Genomic DNA, 20000 nt, shown 5'->3' on the forward strand with positions numbered 1-20000 from the left:
TATTATGTGAGTAAATGTTCCTAAGGCTAAATTTATTTTCAGTCTAAAAATATATAAAAACTATCAAATACAAGAATTCACTTTCTATGTTATGTTAGATAGCAGATAGCAGACTCTGGTTCCAAAGGAATTTTAGGGATCCATTAAACGATAATAGTGGACATATAAAAATTCGGTATAATTTGTGGAAATAAGAATTAAAATGTACGGAAATGTAAAAACTTAAGACGTGTGTATAAAATGAAGAAATTCAGAATTAAGATTTTATGCATAAAAAGAAATGAATTTTTCGTAAACCGGAAAGTTCGTAATGTGTAATCTTGAAGTAAAACTGCTCCTTCTATATAGAGCTGATGAATAAATTGAAATGAAAGAGAGGTTGATGACCTCAAGCTGACATTTACTCGAAAATTTAATCCATTATGCAGTGGTCATGAAAGAATATTACTTTAGGAGTGGAATTATATGCATGTGTTCAATATTAATGAACGTACTAAAGCAGTGAGCTGGCAGAATCGTTAGCACGCCGAGCAAAGTGCTTTCAGGCATTTTGTCCGAATTTTACGCATTGAGTTCAAATTCCGCAGAGGTCGACTTTTCTTTTCATCCGAAATTGCTGGCCTTGTACCAAAATTTAAAATTAATATTAGTGAGTGCTCGAAGTTCATAATGGTGATACATATTATAGGGAAGCTCTCTTTCTTACTCTCTCTCGCACACACACTCATGTATGTATATATATGTACGTATATATATATATATATATATATACTCTTACTCTTTTACTTGTTTCAGTCATTTGACTGCGGCCATGCTGGAGCACCGCCTTTAGTCGAGCAAATCGACCCCGGGACTTATTCTTTGTAAGTCCAGTACTTATTCTATCAGTCTCTTTTGCCGAACCGCTAAGTGACGGGGACGTAAACACACCAGCATCGGTTGTCAAGCAATGCTAGGGGGACAAACACAGACACACAAACATATACACACACACTTATACATATATACGACAGGCTTCTTTCAGTTTCCGTCTACCAAATCCACTTACAAAGCATTGGTCGGCCCGGGGCTATAGCAGAAGACACTTGCCCAAGATGCCACGTAGTGGGACTGAACCCGGAACCATGTGGTTGGTTAGCAAGCTACTTACCACACAGCCACTCCTGCGCCTATGAGTATAAAATCTATATAAGATTTTATCAAGTAGCCAACGTGCAAAATTAATTACGGAAAAGATTGATACAAAGTATATCTTTTTTTCCTTTATATATAAAATACAATATTATATCAAGGGTTATTAATTTAAGGACAAGCCACACGCAGAAAGTGGACTCTAAAGTCAAACAAATTAAATAAACAGGCACCGAATTCGAGGGAATAAGTATAGGAGAAATTCCGTTAAAAAGGGTTTAGTCATATATCATTAATGATTTCGTTGTCAGCATGTATAATATGCCCTCCATTCATCAGTGTAGACATAACCAGGAAAATATAAGTATAAACGTTTATACATACAGTGCGAACATACCCTCGAATTCGGTGCCTGTGTAATTTTATTGAATTAGCTTGAATTTAAAGTCCCCTTACAGCGTGTGACTTTGCTTATAGTAATAGTCCTTAACATAATATATATATATAATATATATATATAATATATATATATATATATATGTGTGGTGTGTGTGTGTGTGTGTGTGTGTGTGTGTATGTGTGTGTATGTATGTATGTAATTATGTATGTGTATGTATATATATCGTTGCTATGATGCAAAAGTATCGTCAGTCCAAAACGTAGCTTTTTTAGAAAACGAAAATATAGTTTCACCATTCCATAGCAAAACCGTTGTACTACACTTGGACAAATTTCTATATCTTGGCATCTGAAGCAGCTGAAGATACAATAGTCTGACTAAAAGAACCGGTTATTGCAAGCAAATATAAATATTGAAAAAAACGCATTTGGCCAAACTTGGACATACGATAGTTTAGCATAATAGCAACGATATATATATATATATATATATATATATATATATATATATATATATATATAGAGAGAGAGAGAGAGAGAGAGAGAGAGAGAGAGAGTTGGGGGTTGCTGTTTATCGTTTTAAAGTCGATTTTACACATTTAAATTGAAACGTGGTGTGCCTTTACGATAATTCGAAAAGTGTTAAAGTAAAAACCGTGATTATGGAGATTAAGAAAATTATAAAGATGGAAAAGAGAAATCATATAAATGATAACCAGATGAAGCAAAATGCGATAAATAATTCAAGATATGGAATTCATAATTAACTATAGGAGGTGTGCATATGAAAAGAGAATTTTGTATTGTCATGATGGCGTGTAGGATAGTAATATTAAAGTGTATATCGTTAATGAGTTTGCGTAAGGGAAAAAGAAAACTAGTCTGATGTTATGGAAAATATTGTACAATGCAAATATGCTTGTTAGAGATTTGTGTGAATTGTAACAACATGGGGCGGCGTTATCAAAATATCAACTGTTAACCACACGCACGCACACACAAACATACACACACTCACACACTTAAGTGTATATCTGCAAATCACTACGTTTTATTTACAAACCTTAAAACGAATGCCCACGAAGCCATAGAAATTACGCTCCTTCTCACTAGGATAAGTCGTTGACTTTTTATATTGCTAGCGAAAAACCTTACCATTCTTTTTTAAAATTCTTTCACTTCCTTCAATCTGTAGAGAAAGAACGATGTTGGCTGATCTAGAAGAATGCATGGGAGGGGGTTGCATCCCTTACAAAGCAAACTACGGTATTCATGTATGGAGCTAGTTTGTTGGTGGAAATTGACATCGTTTATTGACATGGCAATCACAGCATCATGAAAAACATTGAAAATTTTAGGGAAAGAATTCTTGTAGAAATTTTATAATGTTGCTTTCTGAGTTCTCTTTGCAATGGGAGACATATCCTGTGACCTCTGAAGTGATGAACGAATATATAGTACGTGTGGAAACATGGCCTTGCAGCAATGGTTCTGAATGGAGGGAGAACTGTCAAGGTCAAGGGGATATGTGAAGATCTTCCCAAGACACGGTGTGGAACAAATGTAGCAGTTTCCGGAGCCTTCTTGAGGCCGTGGTGGAAGCAGAGGGCGGCTAGTTTGAGTAAGCAGTTATCTCCTGGCCATAATCTACTTCATAATTTTATATCTTTTAAGATACTTTTAAATGATTATTCCGGAGCATATTCACTATCTACTTCAATTACTACTTCCCATTTGCTTGGCAGATGGTCAGACTATCATTTAAAGATGTTTTTGCTAAATATTGTTATTATTTTTGCTGAATAAAATATGTTGAAAAAACAAAGCTGCACCAACCCAATATATATATTCTGGCTTATTCTGGAAAACAACACTTTCTTCTTCACTGGAAAGAATTACATCCAAATTAAAGGCACGGCGATGGGAACGATGTTTGCCCCTGTTCACGCAAATTCTGTAATGGGATACTAGGAACAGCAGCTCCACCAAGAAGTAGAGGAAATCTATAGCACTGAATTTAGAAAGTACATTGAAAAGTATGGAAGAGATACCTAGACGACTGCTTCATAATCTGGACACAATCTCTAAATACTCTGGAAGAGTTCAATATCCTCCTGAACAACCTACATCCATCTCTCCAATTTTCAAGGGAGATGGGTAGTACCAAATTACCATTCCTAGATATAATGGTAATTAAAAAGGACACCACCATAACCACAGATATATACTATAAACGCACGGACACACATCAATACCTGAATTTTAAGTCGTGCCATCTACCACATACAAAATGCAACATCCCATACTGCCTAGCCAGAAGAATTTGTATCATTGTAGAAGATGCGACTATCAGGAACAAACGCCTAACCGAACTAAGAGAATTTTTACTCAAACAAAAATATCCGTCTCTACTTATAGAAAATGGCAAACAGCGGACTATAAAAATACCCATACAACGACTTAGGATGACCCAAAGCGGAGGAAAACAAGAACAAGTCATACCACTTATAGTGACACACAACCCATGTTACCAGAATATCTTCAATACTGCCAAAGCAATCCTACCAATCATTACTCAAAGTAATGAATTAAAATATATAATCACGGATCGAGCTATGATTCTTAGTAAAAGACAGCCTAACACTTGAAAAAATTATTAGCAAAGGCAAGATTTGACCTTAGCAACAAAGACCAAACATTCACTGTATCTAGATGCAATGATAACCAATGTGCACCCGCCAATTCATACATACCGGACAATATATGAACACAAAAACCGGAAAAATATTCATAAACGCAAATATCAACTGCAAAAACAGAAATTTAGAATAATTGTAGTTTTTGTCACTGTTTACAATTGTTTACAAATTTGGTATAACGATGTATACTAATTATGAAAAGGAAATTCATTTTTCCTATAAATCGACAATTAAAAAAGGTATTAGCCTTTAAAATTTGCAAAATTTGGGTATTCAGAAGCTAGTATTTTACACATGACCATATCGAAAACCCAAAGATGCTGCGCAGGCGCACAAGGAGCAGAAGGAGATATGAGAAAGATAATCAACCATAATAATACTCTTGTGTTTTTCTCCGTTGCAACATGTTGAATGACAAAGGAAGGGGTGATAGATGAATAAGGAAGAAAGGGATAATGGCAAACTGATAGTGGGGGAGACGTTTCAACTCTGTGTGTGTATGTAAAAGGGGGTGGTATGTGAATGTTTGTGAATGTGTGTGCAATGGAAGTGGGATGGTAAACATTTAAGACTGAAAAGAAACATCAAACGGCATTTCAACTCTGTGTGGGTATATGTGTGCATGTGTGTGCATAGCAATGCTTTGACATGCCGATGCCCGCCCCCGATCATGGAAGAGGCAATGATTGGCTGAAAATTCATAAAATTATCAAACTTCAAACACATGTAACATTTTTGAAATTTTTTTCTGGAATAAATGAATAACAAATTCGGATTCAGCGTCAAAACTTACATCTATATGATACATTAAAACATTTTTTTAAAGATAACCGCAAAGATCCGAAATTTAATTTACTGTATCAAATACCCGAATATGTGGATCAGTCTGGTAATGCACTATCAGAACGGTCACGTGTGCACCGACGGCAAATTAGAAACCCAGATGTCCGTCAGATACCTTTGAATAACCATCTAGCAACATGTGGTCGGAAAATATTTATAATATTTCCAGTCCACAAACTACACAGTCCAAGGGAAATCGAGAGAAAGATCAGAGAAAAGAACCTTACTGATAAATTTCAACCCAACCTAAATAAATAATAATAATACTTAGAGGTAATATTTCTACTGTTACGACCACTACCACTTACAACAACAATACTAAAGATTCTCATGATGACGATAATAGGAAAATACTAGAAAAGTCAAGAGAAAAATTACTAAAAATAATTTTGTTTGGGGTTTAAAGTTTCATTACCACAGCTACTGCTACCACCACTAACAACAACAACAACAATAATAAAGGTGATGATAATGGTGATGATGATAATTGAAAGGTAAAAATCCCTGGGAAATGTTTATAACATTTCTAAAAATAGCCAAACAATTACTGCTTTGGCCAGGGTCAAAATACGGGCCTCTTGATATGTTTAACAAACCGTGACGCTTAAACCAAGCACCGATCAACTTAAGTAATTTACTGAAGCCACACACTGATTGATCAGAATTTTGTCGACTACACAGTATATTAGGGTCTGTCAATCTCAGGACAGTGCAAATTGAAGACAGTGCAATCTGAGGCCATGTACAGAGAGTGATAAAAATCAAACATCTATTCATCATCCTTAATGATTGGAGTAATCACTTGTGATGGCGACGTTATGCCTCCATTCATGTTCCCACACGCCCTCAGACCCAATACAGAGGCCTATATCAAGTACCTGGAGGAGGAAGGTCAAGAGGCTGACTGCTGGAAGACCCTGTGTCTGGCAAAAGGACTCTGCACCATGCCACGCAAGCGGGGAACCCAGTCATGGCTTCCAGGCAATTTCTGCGATCACATCACCTCTAACATCTGGCCACCTGACTCCCCAGACTGCAACCTCCTTGATTATTATGTGTGGGGCGCAGTTGAGCAAGAGACCAACAAAACTCCTTGTATCTCCAAAGATGAACTGAAGACAAGGATTATCGCAGCATTCACCACCTCAAACAAGGAGACCGTCCAGAAGAGCTGTAGAAGATTCCGAAGTTGTCTGTAGGCTGTGGTTGAAGCCAACGGCAATTTTATTGAATAGATTTACTGTTTAGTATTTCAAGATATTTTTATGTAATTCTGGTAAATATATTTGTTAAAACGAGATGTCAGTGTTATTTTCATTTTTGCATAATCTTCTCTCTAATTTTGTCCCTCTCTTTTGCTTTAGGAACCACATTCATTCTTAAAACTTAATATTATGCATGTTTCTAGTTTAGACGATAGTTTCTTCACCGCACCATGTGTGTGGGTGTGTGTGTGTGTGTGTGCGTGTGTGTGTGTGTGTGGTAATGAAGCATTCTGTTTCATCTGCTAATCAATATGTGGATGATATTCGATCATTAATAACATTTATTCACTATCAGAATATATACTCCCTATTAGTGTTATCACATTAGTTTAGTTTTAGACCAATTGTAATGGTCACGTTGAGATCAACACCATATGAAATATATTTTGAGAATGCTGACCCCCTACCGCTAATGGGATATGACTACATTGAACGGAACTTACTTCTTCAGCTGCTTTGAATACACGCAGTAGATTTTCACCAGCCAGCTTAGCAAGATCATCATTCGACCAACCACGTTTTACAAGTTCAGCGAATAAATCAGGATATTTTGATACATCCTCTAAACCGATTGGTAATCTGAAATATATAGATATGTCAATTTAATCGTTTATTTCATTTCAATCACATAAGACTTCTTTAGGTTAAATGTAACTTCATTTGCTCTACTTGTTGGCACTTATTCTTACAACACACGCTTATTTACTCTGCAAACCAATTTCAAGTTGCAGTTAACTTTGTTTCATATATATTCCTATTTGTATTAAACCTTATTAGTGTCAGATTGACAGAATAGTTGTCTCCACGTTTTTGTTTTTGCTTGTTTTGTTTTTGTTCCTATGCCAACCGATTTGTTATTTATTCTGACAAATAGTATTGTGGTCAAGGCTTTTTAATCTATTAATGTCATTGCTTTATAATAGAATAATAAATCTTTGTTGTTATATTTCGGGACGGTAATTTTTTTTTTTTTTTTGCCAAATAAACACACGTACTATATATTCGTTCATCACTTCAGGGGTCACAGGATATGTGAAGAAAGATTTCAGACAAAGGACATAAAAAATAAGAGTAATAATAAATCTGAAATGAAGATCGAATATATAGTAATCCCGAAAAAATATAACAATATCTGTTTCAACACACGATTTCACATCAAGAACCTTACAAAACAAATACATAAACATAATAGATATTTGTCTCAGTAAGGAAATGTACCTACTCTAACACAAAAATTCAATTTTACTTCTTATTCCCCAAGTGGAGCATCCTATTTAAATGGAGCGTTATTTAAGCCACTGGCCGACAATACTTCTCATGATTGTCTTTCTTTACAAATAAAATAGCTAAAAGCTTTCCTTTAGTTGAGATCGGCACTGCTAACAAGAGAACTAACCGCAAGCTATCAGCTATTAATACTTTCCATGAATTTTTTCCCGTTCCCTGCGTAAATCATAATGCCTATTCTCCGCCATAAACTCAATACTGGAATTCCTAGTCAGAACAAAAGAGATCACCTCTTCATATAATTCGTCAGCCACCAGCCACAGAACTTGCTACAAACAAATATCAATCCTACACTGTAGTACTCAGCAGCCAGCACCAGCCGTTGTTTGCTAGTAAACAGCTACGGGAACTCTAGCACGTGAACTGATTCATCTAATGTGAACGAACCTTACTCATAATCCAAGGACCTTACTTAGAAAATGGGAAAGTTCTGTCATTCAGAAGTCCTCACCCGAATTATCAGACGTGATTTTCACGCTACTACGAAATGTGCTAAATGCACATGTTTTTTGATCGTAGATATATGTGCGTTTGCATATATATATATATATATATATATATCGTAAATCCTCGAGTATAGTCCGCCCTTGAGTATAATACGCAGGGGAATTTTATAGGGGGCAGTACCTCTGGAAAAACTAAATCTTGTGTATGATACGCACCACTTCTCTAACTTGAGTCGAGCATAATTAAGTCAGCAGCACCTACTTGTACAAGCACTTCTGCGCATGCGTAATACAATAATGGTGATGTTCTTAACTGTTATATGGGAATGTAAATATGTTTGCAAATTATTTTTGTTACATGTTATTCTATGTTCTGAATACTTTTAAATAAATTTTTAATAAATGTTGCCTACGGCAAGAGACGGATGATTCTTTTACGACTTCTTTGCTTTCAGGCTTAGCTTAAAGTATTTTCACGACCGACATCACAAAATGCGTCTGAATAAACATTACCGGACAGCAAATAGAGACTCGGACATTGCTTAGAAAATAATTTTCATTTTTAGCCTCGTATATAGTACGCACTAGGGAATTTGACCTTTAAATTTTGGGGAAAAAATGCGGATTATACTCGAGGATTTACGGTATATACACATTTTTATTGAAAACGTCACTTTACCCTTAGCGATGGCACTTTGCAGTCTAGTCGATAACTCTGAAAAAATATAATAGATGAAACTAATATAACCTTTGATCTGCAACAACTTATAATATCAATTGGTGATATTATGTGGCCAAACAAGGCAAGGCGGCAGTGAGCGCGCAGTTTCTCTTCTTATCTTTGCATAAGGGTTGGTTCTTAACAAAGATGATCTACATAATTACATTGAGACACCATAAAATTGTTTCACAACAGCTGGGCCAAAATGACTTCTTTGCTTTACAGATCATAATGAAGCAATTGGCCTACTCATTGCTGATTCGATAGTCTTTTCAGACACACACACACATATACAAACACACACACACAAACACATGCACACACATATAAATATACATACATGCACTATATACAGAGAGGGAACTACATATACGTAAATATATGTGTATACATTTGTGTGTAGGTGTGTGTATGCGCGTGTGTGTATAGTAGAGTGGTATAGTTTGATACATTTATAACACTTTTAAACCCAAACTATGGGAATTATGAGAAATATGCAAGCCAATGATTTGTACTTTTACCATGTGTTTCTATATTTCCGTGTTAGGCTCCCTTTTGAAGATTAGCATTTTTAAAATAAAATGTATGTATGTATGTCGTTATTCAGTTTCATTTCAAGATTTCTTGCCAATAGAGAGAGAGAGCCGGTTTCTAACTTAGATCTAAGGTTCCTTCATTGGAATTTCAACATCAACAACAAGGTATTTTTGTATGTATGTATTATGTATGTATGTATGAATGTATGTATGTATTATGTATGCATGTATATATTAGTTCATATATGTATGTTTTGGGTGTATTCTCATGCCACTAGTTGCATATCTAGACATGCTCATATACATTTAAATGATCAAATTCTGGTAAGTTCTACAGATTTCTACAGTCCCAATCATGGATTGGATTTGTAGTCTTCGAATCATCTATCTCCTTTTCGTGTTTTCAGAAGCCTAATTTCTCAAGATTGGTATTTTGGCAGTGTTACATATCGTAGGGTCCCAGTATGTGCGTATGTATGTAAGTATGTGTGTATATATATATATGTGTGTGTGCGTATGTGTGTGCATATATATGCATGTATGTGAGTATTGTATATGTTGTGCGCATATATATATATACCGTAAATCCTCGAGTATAGTCCGATCGATAGATAGATGGATGTGTGAAATAATAATATACGGGGATAATAGTTTGACTTTAACAGAAAATTTCAATTAAATGAGGTGCGATGAGTAAGAAACAGAGGTCCTACCTCTCGACGCCATCATAGTCTCCTCCAATACCAACAGTCTCAACTCCAGCCACGTTTTTTATGTGGTCAATATGGTCTGTATTGATAATAAATAGAAAAGTGGATTAAAATCAAAGGAACAAAATTTACATCTAATAATAATATATGTATTTGTAAAATTTTGACTTCAAAGTAATGTACTGATTTTCATCATTTTGTTGGAAGGATAATGACACTTTCAATGTTTTTTCACGTGAATGAGAGGGATGATGGCACTCGCAAGCCAAAGACCTGCCCCGAATTCTTGTAACAGAAACAACTCCAGCGCTAAAGGCACACAACAACCACGTGTTATTGTTAATCTGGGATGTGGGTTAAGCCCATTACGCATTTACGTCAATGTGGGTGTTGCTCTCAGAACGCAAAGATTCCCAAGTATAAACTACAAAGCAACCCATCCGGCAATGGAATGATTCCACTAGTTTATCGCCCTAGTTCATCGCCCAGTTCATTGCCCTAGTTCATCACCCAGTTCATCGCCCTAGTTCACCCAGTTCATCACCCTAGTTCGTCGAGTTCAACAACTAGTTCATTGCCCTAATTCCTCGCCCAATTCATTACCCAGTTCATCGCCCTATTTCTTCGCCCGGTCCCTCACTCTAATTCACCCAGTTCATCTCCCTAGTTCACCTAATTCATTGCCTAGTTCATAACCCTAGTTCATCACCCATTTCCTCGTCCAGTTCATCGCCCTAGTTCAGCGCCCAGTTCAGCGCCCTAGTTCCCCCAGTTAATCGCCTAGTTCACCGCCCTAGTTTACTCAGGTTATCGCTTAGTTCATCGCACTAGTTCCACGACCAGTTCATCACCCTGCGTCACCCTCTTCAACACCCTAGATCCCACATTTCATCACCTAGTTCATAACCCTAAGTCGCCCACTTGATCGCCCAGTTTATCCCCTAATTATTTGCCTAGTTCATCGCCTAGTCCGTCACCCTAGTTCATCGCCCAGTTCAACACTCTAATTCACCCAGTTCATCGCCCAAGTTCGCCCGAGTTCGCCCAGTTCATAACCTAGTTGATCGCCCCAAATTCAACGCCCAGTCCATCGCCATAGTTCGCCCAGTTCATCGTCCTAGTTCATAGACCATTTCATCGCCCTAATTTGCCCAGTTCATCACGTTAGTTCATCGCCAACCTCATTGCCCTAGTTCGCCCAGTTTATCGCCCTAGTTCATTGCCTTGTTCATTGCCCTAGTTCGCCCAGTTCATTGTCCTAGTTTTCACAGTTTATCGACTAGTTCATCACTCTAGTTCATCACCCAGTTTATCACCTGGTTCATCACCCCATTTCTTCCACTTCATCGCCCTAGTTCACACACTTCATCGCCTAGTTCATCGCCCTACCTCGCACACTTCATCACCCAGTTCATTGCCCTGGTTTATCGCCCAGTTAATCGCATAGATCATTGGCCTAGGTCATCGCCCTAGTTCTCCCAGTTCATCGCTTAGTTTGTCGCCCAGTTTATTGTCCTAGACAGGGCGATTTTATTTTATAAAATTGGAATGATGAAAAGTAAAGTTGATCTTGGCAAGATTTGAAATTAGAACGTAAGGAACGTGAATAAATATGGAGCGGCATTTTATACGACGCTCTAAGAATTATGTGAATACGATGACAATTCATCATGCACATATTGTCAAATTGTACACCATACAATTAACCGCTGTAGGTCTCAAAGACAAATATGGACATCAACTAAACTTTGAGCAGGCATATCCAGAGTTATTGATTTGTGGGTCATAATTTGCACGATTGGCTACCTACGCGCTTTATGCCTGTGCGATCGGGGACTACACAAAACCATCTATGTTATAATCTCGGCCAACAAGCAATGTACGATTTACTGTATTGTACTTAAATGCTTCGTTTTCAATATCTTTCTAATTATTTGATACTGATAAAATTATTCCGTGAAGATTTGTGATCGTTTCCATGTTTAGTTCTTTTGAACACATGAAAGACGTTTCCAATTTCTTCTCCAAGACGCTGTTGTTAACTTCAACAAAGCACTGGTAATATTAATTATAAAAATAATCCCTAGGAAATTAAATGCGACTTACTGCTTAAGGGTGCGGAGAACTGATATTATTTACGATTTTTGTTTACATTTACTTAAATATACTTGAGTATTTATATATGTCTGCCTGTGTGTACATATGTATTATTCAGCTTGCCGAGTAAATGTGACATCAGTAAATTTTCATTCATTGTTTAACGATGTCAGTTAGAGACCAATTTTCGTTTGGCATACGATACCAATGGATAATGGTTACTAACGAAGCAGAAGTGCGTATTTAGCAATGGCGTCACCGTTACTTTTTTGTCAGGTGCTGATATATTTCTGTGTTTTTTAACACTATAAGTCTATACGAGATGCTTCTCGGGAAGATAACCACAGTTTAGCAGATTTTAAATATGATATCCAGAATGCTAATTATACGCGCGCACGCGCACACACAGATACACACACATATATATATATATATTCAAGATTCAGTTGAATTAGATACTTAAATTGAAGCACCACGTTACAAGTAAAAAGAAGTGGGTCACTGGAGTCAATTATTCCTTGCCCTTCCTAAAACCTCAACTAACCACTAAAATTCTGTTATGATCAAATATGCACCATTCTGGTAAATCCATTCTGTCAACCGAAATAGTAGCAGAATCACTGGAAATGCTTTTACTCCGTAGATTTTAAACTAGGTTAAATTATTTCATATGTGTTTTATTTTGAAAGCATTATATCAGTTTGAAAGAAATCGTTCACCTGAGATGACCACGTAGACTTCAAACATAAACAATAAACCATTTTTTAACAAATTTACATCAGTAATAGAAACCAAAATATTTACATTACTGATGTAAATTTGTTAAAAAATGGTTTATCCTTTATGTTAGAAGTGTATGCGATCATCTGACGAGAACGGTTTCTTTCAAATTGATGTAATGTTTTCCTTAATCAATTAAATGGAGCCGCAGTCAAATGAGTGAAACAAGTAAAAGAATATATATATATAATATATATATATATACATATTTACATACACACATATATATATTTATATATATATATATTATATATATATATATATATATATATATATATATATATATATATACATATATATATATATATATCGTCAATATCTGACGAGGAGTCCATGGGGCAAGGCCCTTTATGGATGCGAAATTACCGGTCACTCTATGATCGGGCATAAACTTAACTGCATATAAATACACACACTCACACACACACATATGCACAGAGAGATTGAGAAAGAAAGAAAGAAAGAAAGAAAGAAAGAAAGAAAGAAAGAAAGAAAGAAAGAAAGGGGGAAAGAAAGAGAAAAGGAGTAGGAGAGCAGTGTGTCCCGACGCGTGAATCGCTTTTATAAAATTTTCAGTTAAAATTAATAAAATAATACATATATTCAGTTGTATTTATTGTTTGTTTAACCAAACCTGCATACAAATATGTATGTGAAAGAGAGAGAGAGAGAGAGAGAGAGAGAGAGGGAGAGAGGGTGAGGGAGAGAGACCGTTAGAGACCGAGAGAGAGAGGAGAATAAAGACTTACCTTAACGCCTCAAGACCAATTATGAGGGAATATCGTAAATATATTTACTAGTAATTTGCTAACAGAATTATTTCATAATGGTAACTGTTGTAAATTAAGCGAAAAAACAGAAAATATTGTTCACGATAAGATCCACAGATACATACATACACACAATAAAAGAATATACCTGCAACTTGTGACAATGTAGCATTTGTTTGGTTCGAAGGATAGCAATTGATGTAATCACTGTAAAAGTTAACCATAACAACGCCTCTATTTTGTTTCTAGATGAAAAAAAAATGTAATTGTTACATTGCTTTAAGATTACAGACATAATAGCATTATAATGATATAAATAGAACATAGATGAAACAGAATTCGTAAGAAGAGCCAAGAGAAACAATTAGGTTAAGATAAATGATTTTCTTGATGAAAATTATATTTAACTTCAAAAAGAAGTTATTCAGAAAGATGCATGTGTTAAGATAAGATGCATGTATTAAGATGTAGGAGCTGACGCTGACTCCTAATTGCTACTTTGACTACTGTTACTCACGCAATTCTTTAGAAAAACGTTCATAAGTTTTACTATTCCTCAGATGGCGATATCCCAGAAAAATCTTAATCTTAATTTTCTAATTTGATTCTATTCACTACTATAATTCTATTTCCATATATAAAAGGAATATTAAATCGTTGCGATTAATTTACTGGTAATTTTCTTTGTCAAACCCGGAAGGAAGGAAAACACTGTCTTCGGTAGTATTTGAACCCATATAAACGGCAGTGTCTAAATATCATAGGTATTTTGCCCGATGGTCTAGATTCTAATCATTCTTTTTACTGGTAGATTAGTTTTTAAACGTGGAGGCGCAATGGCCCGGTGGTTAGGGCAGCGGACTCGCAGTCATAGGATTGCGGTTTCGATTCCCAGGCCGGGTGTTGTGAGTCTTTATTGAGCGAAAACACCTAAAGCTCCACAACTTTCTCTCACTCTTACTTCCTGTTTCTGTGTCACGCTGAATATCCCCGAGAACTACATTAAGGGTACACGTGTCTGTGGAGTGCTTAGCCACTTGCACGTTAATTTCACGAGTAGGCTGTTCCGTTGATTGGATCAACTGGAGCCCTCGTCATCGTACGCGACAGAGTGACAACAACAACAAGTAGATAAACGCCTAATCTTCTCTTTTTTACTTGTTTGCCATTTCACTACAGCCATACTGGTGCACCGTGTATAAGTGTTTTAGTCGAAGAAATCGAGTCCGGGACTTATTTGTATTAAGCCTGACATTTATTCTATTGGAATCTTTCGCCGAACCGCTAAGTTACGGGAACGTAAACACACCAAAACCGGTTGTCAAGCAGTTGTGAGGGAAAAACACAGACACAAATATATAAACACACATATTTCGTAATTTATCATACGTTCTAAGTTCAAATACCGCCGATATCTACTTTGACTTTCATTCTACTAGGATCAACATAATTAAATACTGATAGCATCTAATTGACGAAATTTAGGTAATTATGTTGGCAATTGATATTTCTTTAACTGCTGTTGCTCTATTTTGAAATACTAAATTTAACTCCCGTTATTTTCTTTCTTTCTCTGCCATCAAGTCATCGAACGAACCCTTGTGACTTCTTTGTCAAATGATATATACCTGTCACAGAATTTCGTAGATTGATCACAACGGTAGTTTCCCGTTGCATTTTCCTTAGGTTTTTTTTCAGACTAGATATAGACAAATTCTCCACACTTGCTTGAACATTCAAAATCCAAATAGCGGAAATACACTCTGGAATGCATTTTGTCCTACACTTTAACAATTCTATAAATTCACCACCTGGCAGAATCGTTAGCATGTCGGGCGAAATGCTTAGCGGTATTTCGTCTGCCGCTACATTCAGAGTTCAAATTCCGTCGAGTTCAACATTGCCTTTCATCCTTTCGAGGTCGATTAAATAAGTACCAGTTACGCACTGATGTCGATATAATCGACTTAATCCGTTTGTCTGTCCTTGTTTGTCCCCTCTGTGTTTAGCCCCCTGTGGGCAATAGAGAAATATATAAATTCATCACCTTTCTGTAATACTCATGACAGTAATGAAATAATTAACAGTAACTACCTTGGGTCGATTCCATCAACAATAACATTTCCTTAATTCCACCGAGGTCAGTTTTACCTTTTACTTATCCTCGGCCACTAAAATAAAGAACCAGTCAAGTTCTAAATTCAATGTAATCGACTTATCTTCTTCCCTCAAAATTGCTGACCTTTTGTCTAAATTAGAAACATTTATTCTATTTTAATTTTTATTTTTATTATTATTTTTCTTTGCTATCTATGTTCTGAGTTCAATTCTTGATGGAGTCGATTCAATCGATTATACTTTCTACCTACATTTTGTCCTTGCACTTATGTGAGAAGTTATTATACACTTTTTTTGTAGTGGAGTAAAGAGATTCCCAAACACAAACTAATTGCTATTGATTTAGATTCTTTCTCCTATTTTCGGAATCCAAAACTCACTGCTGTTAACTTTTCATTCCTCCTGGGTTTATTAAATAAGAATTAAACATGAACTAAAGTCGATTTTATTGACCACACATTACACCAATAAGCAGTTAGTATCGTAACAATGTAGAAAAATGTCCATTGTTCTAACAGTAAAGCAGGACCACAATTCTGTTGTGATTTCTGGCTGAATTCTTCACTTACGTTAGTAATGCCATTGGCAAATATAGACATGCCAACGACTATTTACTCTCTCTTAAAACAGATTTCGCCATTCTTGATTTATTTCAACAACTAAATTGTTATATTATGAATTATATCGCACGAAATCAATAATGTTTATAGGTCAAAGGCTGTGAATTCACACATGTTGAGTTAAAGCGAACTGAAAGCATTATAAAGCCCAAAATACAAAGAAACTAGGGATGGTCTCTGTCAGCAACAATTAATTCAATGGAGTGTTTATACAGTATCTGCCAGTCTGAGAATTGAAAAATCAACTATTGTGAGCGTTTTCATTTCAATGGCGTGTACAGAAAATGATGTTGTCATTGGTTGGCTGTCAGTAATGTTTAGGAAGGTAGTAGATGAAAAAGAAAAAAAAAACAGATCAGAAAGAGATGGCGTGAGAAATCAGAACATTAAGGCGGACAGGGGAATTTGGATAGGAGCAGGAGATAATACACAGCAATGTTAGTTAATAAGTCTTAACAATAGGATCTAGGATATACGGGGTTCAGGCAGCACAAACATAATACATATTATCGAACATATATACAATATGAAATACATATACACAACAAACGTAAGAACTCAAATACGCACTAAAACAGTTGTACATACGAACACATAAGCAATTGCATAAGCAGAGACACCAGTGAAGAGGTAATCACGAAAATGGCCAGGTAATTAGAAGTGATGAGCTTCGACATGAAGTTTTCTGACTGCTGTTATGGATATCCAAAACTTCACCTAGATATCCACTTTAGATAAGTAAAGCAACCCGACCTACGTATATGCAAGGCATTGTATAAAAGACATTACTATGTATTATATGTGATTGAAAGAAGTGCAATCAAAGTAGTGAGCGCAATAAAGTTTTGTTTCATTACTTCTGAGTTAAAATCTTGTCGAAGTCAACTTTACCTTTCGTCACTCCGGGTTCGATAAAATTAGTACCAGTAAAGTACTGGCGTCGATATAGTTAAATAACTTATCCCACTAAATTTCTTATCTTATGCTCCTGTTAGAAACAGTTATAGTTGTTGTCATGATTGTTTCTGTTGATATTGATATTTTATGGTGCGCAATAGACAGAACAGTGAAGTACTGGACAACATATAGTTACCATTCTTCTTTACGGCTAAATCTCAAATACTTTCTGATGTCGACTTTACATTTTATCCGTCTAAGGAGATAAAATATCTACCACTCGTCTGTTGGCAGTTGAGATAACAGACTTTAATCCTCTTCTAATGTATTTATCCTTGTGTCAATGTTATAAATTCTTATTTGGTCTTTCCAGAATATAATTTAACAGTTCTACATCATTCAGTGTTTAGTTTTGGTCGGCTACTAGCTAGCCCCAACCAAATCCTGTCGGGCTTTCATGTCACTATTTGTTTCATATTTTATTTCTGCACAGACATAACAGAAGTAAATAGACAAATTATTCTAATTTATAAAGGTGACAACAACTATAACTGTTTCTAACAGAAGCATAAGATAAGAAATTTAGTGGGAGAAGTTATTTAACTATATCGACGCCAGTACTTTACTGGTACTAATTTTATCGAACCCGGAGTGACGAAAGGTAAAGTTGACTTCGACAAGATTTTAACTCAGAAGTAATGAAACAAAACTTTATTGCGCTCACTACTTTGATTGCACTTCTTTCAATCACATATAATACATAGTAATGTCTTTTATACACTGCCTTGCATGTACGTAGGTCGGGTTGCTCAGGTTCTATATGTGACTGTTTAATTATGCCATGTGTAAAGAAACCTTAGAAATGTCTGGATTTCAAAGAGGTTGTATTGTGGGTTATTCTGAAAGTGGACATAGCGTAAAATCGTAGAAAACCTTGGGATCCCATTTTCTACGGTTAATTCTGTGATTGTACAATTCATTGGAGAAGGGAAGGAGTCCATATCACCTTGCCCAGATCAACCACGACCCTCTACCAGGACCCTTCTCTTTGTTAAGTGAAGTGTGGAGGATAAAACTCATTGCAAGGCCTCTGACATAGCAGAACAAGTTGATGTCAATCTCAGAACAGCTGTCAGATATCTCCACAAACTTGGTTATTATGGCAGAGCAGCAAGAAGGAAGCCACTTCTTCGACCATCCAACGTCAAGTGGAGAATGAGCCAGTAAGATGGTGCAGAGGCCACTAGCATTTTGGGACACAGTCACATTCTCTGATGAGTTCAGATTTGCTGTATTTCCTGAGAGTGGTCGGGTGTGGGTCTGGAGAATTTGAAATGAAAAGATTACAGCCAGCAATGAAACACGGCAGCTATTCTGTGATGACTTGGAAGAATGATGGATCAGAGCTAGTGGAGTGTGAGGGAAACAGAAATACAGATACATATGTGTCCATATTTCAGAAAGAACTCCTTCCAATCTTTTCCAATGGTGAAATGATTAAAGAAGACACTTTATTTATGTGAGATGTGCTGCTTGTCTCACGACTAAAATGACCTAAGATTTTTTGGATGAGAATTGCATTAAAAAGCTTCCATGGCCAAGCCAATCACCATATATTAACCCTATTGAACACCTCTAGGACATAATGGACAGGCACTTCATAAAAAGAAAAAGAAAGCATCTTCAAAGCCAGTTCTTTTGAGATTACTGCATGAAACTTGATAAGAAATTCCGCAAAAGAACATTCGTCATCTGATCAGTAACATGTCTAATATGTACCTTGCATTGAAAAATAAATATTAGATATTTACATAATAACAATTGATAAATAATTTGAATGTATAATTTCAGATTTAAATAAATTTTAATGATTATAAGGGTGCCTGTTTACTTCTGACTTGCCTGTGTAATGTAATCTTATAGTAGTGATTTTGAATCTTTTCACTAATAAGAGCCTGTTCTATTGGGAATTTTTCCACAGATGCTTGTTTCTTTTTAAGTTCTGTCTATACAATAAACCAATATTAACTAAAAGATACTCATTTCTCAATTGAAAGAAACGGAACAATTTACACTGCAGGCTTTTAGAATTTAGTATACAGCTCAGTGATCGCCAGTACTACATTTCTGGGCCAGTTCCACCGTTGTCTGTAGATACCAGCTTCGGAATTACTCGACATTAGAAATGTGACAAACCATTATTCTTCATTCCAAAGAGCGGTAATCTGATAGAAATGATAGGGTTTTTCATCTTCATTTATCTGTTTATCATATAAAGCATAGCAGTAACCAATGACCATATTGAAATATCTTAGAGAGTGACAAGTGGAGAATTCTATGCTGAGTTCTTTCCAACGATAGATATTAAAATGTTTACATTTGCTAATGGCGTTTAATGACGTAAATGAAAAGTATTGCTTTCAGAAATTGTTTCCAGAAATCGTAATAGGATTGTAGATTTTGCCACTAGAACAATGAATTTCCACATTGTTACAATACCAAATGCTTACAGAAGGAATATGTGGTCAATAAAATTTTCCTTAGATTTTTATTTTTATTTTACAAACTCATAAGAAATGAAATGCAAAGTAAACAACAGTGGATTTTGAACTCAAAATATAGGAAGAAAACTAAATCCATTTTTTATTTTTGTCTTCGATCTCATTTGTTTGTGTACATCT

The 20000-nt window shown here is 35.8% G+C and overlaps 1 protein-coding gene across 1 annotated transcript in view; it reads right to left on the reverse strand.

Annotated features, from left to right (window-relative positions):
* Positions 1-20000, reverse strand: part of LOC115214406 (dipeptidase 1) — a 159152-nt gene that overhangs the window by 13890 nt on the left and 125262 nt on the right. The window contains exons 7-9 of the mRNA XM_029783605.2: positions 13833-13929; positions 10041-10116; positions 6781-6916 (exon numbers count right to left, since the gene is read on the reverse strand). Coding sequence (XP_029639465.1) covers positions 6781-6916; positions 10041-10116; positions 13833-13929 — 309 coding nt within the window. The remainder of the gene's footprint in view (positions 1-6780; positions 6917-10040; positions 10117-13832; positions 13930-20000) is intronic.

Source organism: Octopus sinensis, linkage group LG1 (genome assembly GCF_006345805.1).
Source record: "Octopus sinensis linkage group LG1, ASM634580v1, whole genome shotgun sequence".
NCBI classification, from domain to species: Eukaryota; Metazoa; Mollusca; class Cephalopoda; order Octopoda; family Octopodidae; genus Octopus; species Octopus sinensis.